The 9,758-nt window shown below is 31.5% G+C and overlaps 1 protein-coding gene across 4 annotated transcripts in view; it reads left to right on the forward strand.

Annotated features, from left to right (window-relative positions):
- The window catches only part of CALCRL (calcitonin receptor like receptor), a 109,056-nt gene extending 99,557 nt beyond the window's left edge, over positions 1-9,499 (forward strand). For all 4 annotated transcript variants that reach the window (XM_057746673.1, XM_057746674.1, XM_057746676.1 and 1 more), the window contains 3 exons: positions 827-1,045; positions 1,201-1,242; positions 6,400-9,499. In XM_057746673.1, the coding sequence (XP_057602656.1) occupies positions 827-1,045; positions 1,201-1,242; positions 6,400-6,615 (477 nt within the window). In that variant the 3' untranslated portion in view covers positions 6,616-9,499. The remainder of the gene's footprint in view (positions 1-826; positions 1,046-1,200; positions 1,243-6,399) is intronic.
- The last annotated feature ends 259 nt before the right edge of the window (positions 9,500-9,758 follow it).

Raw genomic sequence — 9,758 nt, forward strand, 5'->3', positions numbered from 1 at the left:
CATGTTGATAGCAGCATTATCCACAATAGCTAAGACATGGAAACAACCTAAGAAGTTATGATCTCTATCTATCTATCTATCTATCTATCTATCTATCTATCTATCTGCCTACACCACACACGATGGAATACTATTTAGCCATAAAAAATGAGGAAATCCTGCCACTTGAGACAACATGGATGGACCTTGAGGGCATTAAGCTAAGTGAAGTAAGTCAGACAGGGAAAAATACTGTTTGATCTCACTTACATGTGGAATCTAAACAAATAAATTCATAGAAAAAAAGAGATTGTATTTGCAGTTATCAGAGGCAGGAGGTGAGGGAAGAGGAATTGGATGAAGGTGGTCAAAGGCACAAACTTCCTGGTTTAAGATAAATGAAATAAGGGATGTAATGTGCAACATGATGACTATAGTTAACACTGCTGTATGACTGCTGTAGGATACATGCGAAAGTTGCTAAGAGTAAATACTAAGTTCTCATAAGGAAAAAAAAAAATATATATGCTATTTTTGGTATCTATATGAGATGATTGACATTAGCTAAGTTTATTGTGGTGATCATTTCACGGTATATGTAAGATAAATCATTATGTTATGCAACCTAAACTTATATAGTGTCGATTATATCAGTAAAACTGGGAAAAAAATGAAAAAAATTCAATAGCAGAAATACAAATTAATATTTAGACAAATATTCTCTTCAATAGAACATATTCTTGTGTACTGAAAATATGCTAAGATTTATAAAATCAAAGATCCTTCAATAATGATTCTTAATATTAAATGTGAAATAATTTCCATATGCTGTTTTATTTTCTTTTAGGTGAATCTTTTTTTCCTATTAAATATTGTACGTGTTCTTATCACCAAGTTAAAAGTTACTCACCAAGCAGAATCCAATCTGTACATGAAAGCTGTGAGAGCTACGCTTATCCTGGTGCCATTACTTGGCATTGAATTTGTGCTGCTTCCATGGCAACCTGAAGGAAGGATTGCAGAGGAGGTATATGATTACATCATCCACATCCTCATGCACTATCAGGTATGATGTCCTTGCATCAGGAAGGCACCTTGTGAAATTTGGTTTTAAACTTACATAAAGCTTTGGTTTTATTTTTAACTATATATGCAGCAAATTGGTTACGAATAATGTATCTTTTCCATTTGGCATCAGATAATTCTATTTTTCTTTTACAGGGTCTTTTGGTATCCACAATTTTCTGCTTCTTTAATGGAGAGGTATGGTGTTGATTTTATTCCTCTTGTCATTTTGTATTTGCAATACATTTTTTCCTTTAAAAAATGAGATAGAATATTAAATTCCCTAGGAACAAGTATTTCAAATTCTATTTCTGTCAGGAAAAAAAATACATGGAATCTCTTTTACTAGATGCAACCCTCCTTCCCAAAAGCTCAGGTCATAGTGGAGTTCAAGCCTAGGGCAAATTCAGCCTCACTTTAAAATATTCCATCAATGACTTTTATTCATCTAGCCTTTCAACCTACCTTTTGAACTAATCCTACTAATTCTGGACTTTTTCCTAGGTACAGTGTTAGGCAATCCTTATCTTCAGAGAACACACACTCTCATAGGAAATAAAATTGGCTCATTTCTGTTTTCTCCCTTTCTTTGCTTTTGCTTTTGTTTTTTTCTCCTCGTCCACAACATGGTTGTTGGAAACACTTTTATGGTGAATAAAAAGGATTAAAAAGATTTAAAACTAGTTACGCAGGGAAAAGCTGCAGTGGGTTAGGAAACAGAATGGAGCATTCTGATTCATAACATGGCAATGTGTTCTTGAATAGTTCAATATTTTTATGCAAGGTATTTTTTCTAATGGGGAAGTTTCAGGCATCTTAGAAACTGGTATCATATTTCTTATGCGTATGAATAGAGTTATAACTCAGTGGTTTGAGCTATATTGATTTAGTTTAATTCTTTATATGTTTTTACTCTACTTGACAAATTTTAACCTGTTGGAGGATTTTGGCAAAATTCAACAAAGTTTAGAAATTCAGACAGCAACTGATGTACTTGGTAACTGTGAAGCTTATCACAAAGTGTCAGATGGGCAACACATGGAACCAGTTGGCATAACTTCATAAGAACCATTTCTATGCAACTAATCAATGTCAGAAATCATGTACAAGTCATGAAAAACTATAAAATATTGTTTTTCCCTTGTTTATGTAATGTTTTACTTCTTTCTCAGCATACAATAAATTTCATATTTGATTTCTTAATAAATTTTAAGATAGAGATATTTATTTTATATATTTGTTTATAATGGTGTATTGAACTATCAAACATAGTAGACTATCTTTCATATCTTTAAGTGGTGTCTCCATGATTCTTCTGCTGTGTAGAGGACAAGCGTGACTTTTTCTGAAGCCAGTGAGAAGTATGGATGGTGAATGCAATTAGGAAGAATAGATACATTGTTTTGATAATAAAATTCAAATAAGCATTTATTGTGTAATTCCATAAATCTGTTATTGTATAAACTGAATTAGACAATCCAATTTCTGCCTATATAGGATTTTACAATTAAAAATAGACGAGAAAACTATAGACTATGCCGTAAAGCATGTATGAAATAAGAAAGATACAACTTTGCATCGGCAGAAACACCTGATTTTTATAAAGTGTATTTTTTAAATGTACAAAATATAATCACTAGTAAAATATTTTGTGATGAAAGGCAGTGTAGAATAAAGGCACTGACACAGCAATGCTTTTAAACCCAGTTGCCACTTTCTTCCTGCTATAACACCTTGGGAAATATTCTGAACTTCCAGGAGTCTCAGTGTGTACTTTTATTACAGGGAAGTAAAAGCAAGTTCCTTACACAAATTTCACAGGGATTAACATAAGCTAGGAATATGAAGTTTTTAGCACCATGTTCCACCCTCAGTAGATATTCAGTACATCATAGATTCCCTTTTAGATTTGTCAAATCACTCATTTACAAACATATATGTACAAATGGGAATATTAATCATATCAGAATCAAATCTCAAATTGGCCCTTATATTTAGAAAGAGTACTCAGGGAATATCTAAACTAATGCCTAACACTCTTGTTATACTCTGTCTTATAAGCAAGAGAGAGACAGGCCTTGATTTTTTGCCATGTCCTGAAATTGAGAAAATGTTGGCACTGGAAAATTACAATAATACAAAATCTTTGAGCCAATTTGTTCCCAAATCCTTCAGCTCCTCACAACATCTCCAATATCTGTCCCCTTTTCTTTATCTCTAGATACAGTCCCTGTTTGTGTATGATTCATTTCTCATCTTAAGAAATACTATAACCCTTCCTTTTTTGTCTCATTGCCTCTAGTTTTTCCCTCTCATAACATGAAGACACAGCTGCCAGAGTCATTTTGTGTGGTTCCAACTATGTCATGTACTCCTCAAAATCATTTGCTCAGGCTTAGTTTTCTTCTTGCTTTCCACATTAGCTCAAATAGCTTGTCTTTATCTTAATTTCTCTATTTTTTATTCTTATGCTTTATTTTTATTTCTTAGACAAAATATTCCTATTTGCATTTCTGATTAGTTAAATAGCTGTGGCTTGACAAGTACTCAGGTCACTTTCATCTCATCTCTAGTTCACTCAATCAAAAAAATGTTCACTGTTAGTATAAACTAGGGACTCATCATCAGAAGTGTATATTTAATAACACCTGAGAGTAGGTATTTTTACATCGTGAACAAAAAGATTTGTTGAGAATAACTTGCATTCTGTGATGAGAAGTAAGTAGAATTTTTATATAAAGCTCTATTAAACATATTTTAATTGATTTAGGTTAAGCAGTATAGAGTTGGTTTCTTATCAGGTACTCATGGTCATATAAAGCCATATTCTGTATATTGTATAAAGTTATATATTGCAGTGTTACATTGTAAAAAGTTGGCCTTACTATTTATATAACACTTATGTGTAAATCAATGAAAACATTTTCATATCCTTAATAACACCAGGCAGGCTCTTTTCCCTTCCAATGGCAATTTTCTTTATTATCTTTCCCTATTACATTCTTCTCATTGAAAGTTTACTAGGAGTACTACTTTGATGTTCTGTTGAACAGGTGTGATGTTGTATTAGGGAATGCAGATGAAAAAAATAACATCCTTATAGAGAGTAACATAAACAAACAGATGTCTACAAAGCCTATGGGTCTTTAATTAGCTTTATATTTAACTTCAGTAAATAAGTCAGGAAATTGGCTTTTCATGGTTTTTCTGACAGTTTAGTTGCAAGGAAGAAATAGAGTGATGATCTTAAAGTAGATATTTCAAGAGCAAACAGTGAGATATTTCAAAAGCCATTTTTCTTTTAGAATTGAATTTTTCAAGCTTTCCTTGTTAAGACTATAAGTACTACTTCCACAGTTAAAATATTTCTTCATGTCAGCTTCTTCCCAACATTTATGTAGAATCTTTTGTAGAAAGCTACATTCCACTTCCTTTCAACCAGAAACTATATAGCACATGGATTCAATCAGTCCAGCTTTTAGGAACAAAGTGAGACGTTAATTAAGCATAAAATCTGGATCAAAAACAACTCCCATTAGAAATGCTTAGAAAATTGGCCAAATGTCATTTTTGTTTTAAATCTCTGAATATTTATTTAAAAGTCACACTCTAAAGCCATTTCATTTGTCATTTGCTTATGTTCTTGAAGATATTACAGATGCAGATGTTATTTTTTAATTACCTTAATTTAAACATGTTATTTGGAAAATTTAGAAATACATTACTAAACCATGAGAGAAGTAAAGTATACTTTTTATAAGATAAATGTATTTACTTTCCTATAATTGCTTTTATGTCAAAGAAAGTTTGTATGAATAGAAATTATTTCTTTCAGATATAGTTACCATATGTAAAGAAGTAAGCTTGAAATTCCTGAAGTTCTGAATTTCGTATTAATAAACCAATGCATTGCGTTTCTAAATATGTAATTTTTGAATTATAAAGTAGGGAAAAGCCTCCTGGAATTTCTAATAATTCATTCTGAATTCTTGCTAAGAAACTCATTGACTTCATTCTTTTGTTTTTCTACATGTCAAAACATGATATGAGACAGTAAAATGTTGTGTTCACTTTAAGCGACAGAGTAGAGGAGTATCCCACAGAGCTGCAGACATCCTGGGAATACCTATTTGCTATAGATTGTTTGTAATTTGGAGAAGAGACAAGAAAATGAAAAGACTTAAATAAGCAGCCCTATTTTAAAGTTTAATATTGATTTGTACACATGAATGTAATGAATAAAAAGTTGAATTTATGTAATTAGTAGAAAGTTAAACAATATTGCATGAGTATGTTTGTAAGACATGAATTACTAGAAAATTGCTTTTGGATGCTCAGATTCCCTTTAGGAAAACAATCAAATGGTCAAAGAGCAGTAGAAATTTGGGGAGGATAATTCAAAGCTATACATGCTTTGCAGAGACACAGATCAGGTCACAACATGAGGCTAATACATTCTTAACCTAGAAGCAGACAGCCCCAAGCAGCTCTGCTCACTTATCAGACATTGAAATGTACAGATGATCGAGTTGGAGATGTATTTGAACATTCTCATTTATGCCCACTGAGTCAATAGGAAGAAAATCATCTGTCTTACTTTCAATTAAAACTGAAATCATGATATATGGCCTCCCATTGTATATAGTTCCGATCTCTAGCCCCAAGTAGAAAAGACGGAAGAGTCATTAAACTTCAAATTTATCCAGGCAGAGGGGGATCTAAATACAAAAAGGTGGAGTGGTGACATTCCTAAACTTTTTTTCACAATACACATCCCACTTGTAATTATCTGTTCAACACTTTCTTCCCTCTGGGGGTAAGCTCCATGAGGACAAGAACCCTGCTTTGTTTTGGCTCAGTACCTGGCATACACTAATCACAGTAAAAGTTGTTGCTGAGGCTGTTGATGATGACGATGGATTTATATTCCCTGTATCCCTTTTTCTTTTATCTCCTTTCTCTCTTCTTTTATTTCACTAATTATCTCATTGTTTTAATAAAAATATTGATACAAAACTAAATGTTGCACACGCCAGTTTGTAAGTGAGGGTGTAGATTAAGTATTTGATAAGACATTCAAGTGCATTTTTAGAGCTTCAAAGAGAAGGCACAGAAAGAAAACTATGAAGTTTTCTGTAGTCTGTACTAAAGTACAGAATAATTGCAATGATTTCCTAATAGAAAGATGGTTTACTCAATTTCATTTTTTTAATTAAGAAAACAAAGTAATATTATTCACTCAATATTAATTTTTTAAAAAGGTTTTGTACATAACTTATTTTATTATACTATTATATTATCTTAATTTCATTTCATGAATTAGTCTTACCCTTTCTATTTCTTTTTGTTTTATAGGTTCAAGCAATTCTGAGAAGAAACTGGAATCAATATAAAATCCAATTTGGAAACAGCTTTTCCCACTCAGATGCTCTCCGCAGTGCATCTTACACAGTGTCAACAATCAGTGATGGGGCAGGGTACAGTCATGACTGTCCAAGTGAACTCTCAAATGGAAAAAGCATCCATGATTTTGATAACCTTGTCATAAAACCGGAAAAGTTATACGATTGATAATAGAGCATGTATCACTGAACTGTTTTGTGCCACTCCTAACTCAAGGACTTGGATCTATGACTTTACAACCAGAAGACTTCAATATTAATTACATATTTGAAGGCAACAAAGAAAACCCTCACATGCGTTCAGTAGTGTGTTGATAAATGTTTCACACTAGCTCCATGGGGATAAACAGTCCTGATTTGTCATTTTTGCCAGTTTTTATGGTGTAAATACTCCCATCATGGCTGATTTCAAACTATCAACTTGACATCTCTCAATGTATAATTGGGTAAAAATGAGCACAATCAATTCTTGTAGGTTGGTGTGAGCCAGCTCCAGTACACCACTGTATGCATCCACAAATCAACTGTAAGTTCATAGACACAATGAGCACAACTCCAGAGACCTAGCTAAGGCCTAGAGAGTTGGAGGGAAAATGAGCTTTTCATTTGTTTTTTAAAATCTTTATCCCGTATTCCTTGGTGAAGTTTCCATTTTTTGCCCAGACAATATTCTAGCCTTTTTTGTTTTTATTTTTTCAAATGGACCAGATAAAGAATTAATTATTCCTGTTTGCTTACCTTCTTCTCCCCCCAAAAAATAACTGAGCAGAATTGCTGTTGGCTATTCCTGTGGTGATTCAGCACAGTTATACCCCTTGTCATATTCATTTTTGAGACTTGATGAATAGTATGTAAGATATGTGACCCTACTTTGGTATCATTAGGGAGAAATCTTGGTTGCTACTACAAAACATGTTGTCAACCATTGATACTTTCCTATCTTACTACACAAGCGGGAAGGAATTCATGTCCATGTACCTGTAAATAGAAACTTTGCCCCTTCCATTACTACTATGTGGACAAGTTCGCAATTATTTTACGTGAAGGAAATCAATGAAGGATTTCTTATTTTCTTAAAATTTTGTAAAAAAAATTGTGAAAAATGAGCTTGTAAATACTCTGTTATTCTATTTTATAGCCTCAAATATATACAATCTAGGTAATTTTTTTAAAAAAATATTTACTGTAACAATGTGTGCATGTTAATATCTGATACTGTATCTGGGCTGATTTTATAATAAAATAGAATCTGGAATTCTATATTTGGTAAATATTTTAAAGACAACCAGATGACAGCATCAGAAGTTTGAGAACTAACTTTGAGAAATATCTAGGATAAGATATAAAATATTTATTTAAGAAATACTCAAGACCATTGTTTTATTGCATGTATTAGCTTTGGTGATTCATACCTTAATAATAGGTATGTTCAACATATTTCTCCTTTTATTTTGACGATGAACTTTCATTCTAATCCAGAAAATTTAAACGACTCCTGTAATAAATGCCAATCTGCTACTCTTATGGTTTTTACCCCATTAGAAATACTACTTTTCTGACTTACTGTATGAAGTTATATAGCTTTGGAATTGCTGCAGGCTATTTTTTAAAAGGAGAGGAATACAATATATATCATATACAATGTTTTAATATTTTAATAGAGATACTATGTATGATGATACAATATAGTGAAAGACCTGAATGTATCAGTAAGGAAGAACTGTTGTCAGAACATTTATGGAGTAATTAAATTAAGATGGAAGAAATCCTCGCTAATGAATTAAAATGATATTTAAATGGGATTCATTGTCCCTTATGTCATTTTCCACTGAAATTTCTGAAAAACAAAATGCCTTTAATTAGTAAGTCAGTTTTGGCAGGAGAATTCATTAGATCTATGTGTATTTTGTTTTGTTTTGTTTTGCAGTGTGTCAATCTGCTTAAAATGTATTAAACTAGTGCTTTAGTCATCATAGGTTATTTCTTAAGCTGTCAATAGATGGTAAGTTTGGAAGTCATTTGAAATTGTCCAGGTAAATTATCTAAATTAGTAAGAATTAACTTAAAGGATCTAGTCAATAGATTTGTGATTTATCTATACCTATGTAAAAAGCTGTATTGTTAGTTTCAGATTCATGGATTTCAAAACAATCTGTCATAAAAAGAAACACAGGCTGTTCTGGACTTTCTAAAGCCTAAATTATACAATAACTCCTCTAAATAAACTCACTTTTTAGCTATTTATTATTCAAAGACACAGATTCAAATCCTTTGTTAGCACTGTTTATATTTCAGCATTCTTCCAGACAAACTGTCAAGTCTCAACCATAAATGACAGTAGAAAATGTCAAATTATCAGTGAGCATTGTATTAAAAAAACACTGTAACTTTCAAGTATTTTTTATTGTATCATATTAGGTTTAGATCAGATTACCTTTGTGGCCAGGATTTATCTATTGTAACATCTTTAGGTGTAGACAGTCCATGATTAATCAGTGTTGGTTTTGTACCCATATTTTTTTGAAGTAATATTTTTAAATATTAGACTTCTCTAAAACTGAAGCACTAATAATTAAGATCCTCTTTGTATCTTGCTCATGAAGAAAGAGTAAAATCAGTACTTTTTAAAAGCAAACTTTCTTGGTATCTAAAAACTTATTTGGGGAATCTCTAACTTTTAAAATGCAAATCTGCTACTATTCTGTAAGTACTTGTGAAAGTCATTTTAATTTTTAAAAAATTGTAGTCTGTCATTTCTTTTTAATCTCTAAAGTTATTTAGTGCATTTATTCATAAAATATTCATTCTGGAATTTAGTGTTTGTTCAAATGTAATCCAATGTACATAGAAATAGTGGTAACTATAGTGCTGTATTTATTGCTTGATTATTTTTTTAAATGTGAACTTATATTTTCTCTTGGTTTTAATATGCTAATAAAAACCACCATTTCTTTTATTTCTAAAATATACCCAAGATAATCTGATCAATTAAAATAACTTGTGTTATGCCTAATGTATATCTCTATATTTTGATTGTATGAAAATATTAAAGTCACGAGCTAAAGTTGATTTTCACTCATGTTTACTGGAGTGCGGAATAATCTAAATTACAAATATACTTCTTTACAGCAATCAGTGGAATACTTAAAATCAATGACTAATCACCATTACCCTCTTTGAAGTCTTCCATAAACCTGTAAATTATTCCATAAACCAATTTGTTAAAATTATGAATTTGGTTTGTAAGCTAGAAAAATTCCATATAAAGTACAATGTATGCAAATTCCTTCCTAGACTGAAAAAAAGGAAAAG

This window comes from Hippopotamus amphibius, chromosome 8, assembly GCF_030028045.1.
Source record: "Hippopotamus amphibius kiboko isolate mHipAmp2 chromosome 8, mHipAmp2.hap2, whole genome shotgun sequence".
In the NCBI taxonomy this organism is placed as follows: Eukaryota; Metazoa; Chordata; class Mammalia; order Artiodactyla; family Hippopotamidae; genus Hippopotamus; species Hippopotamus amphibius.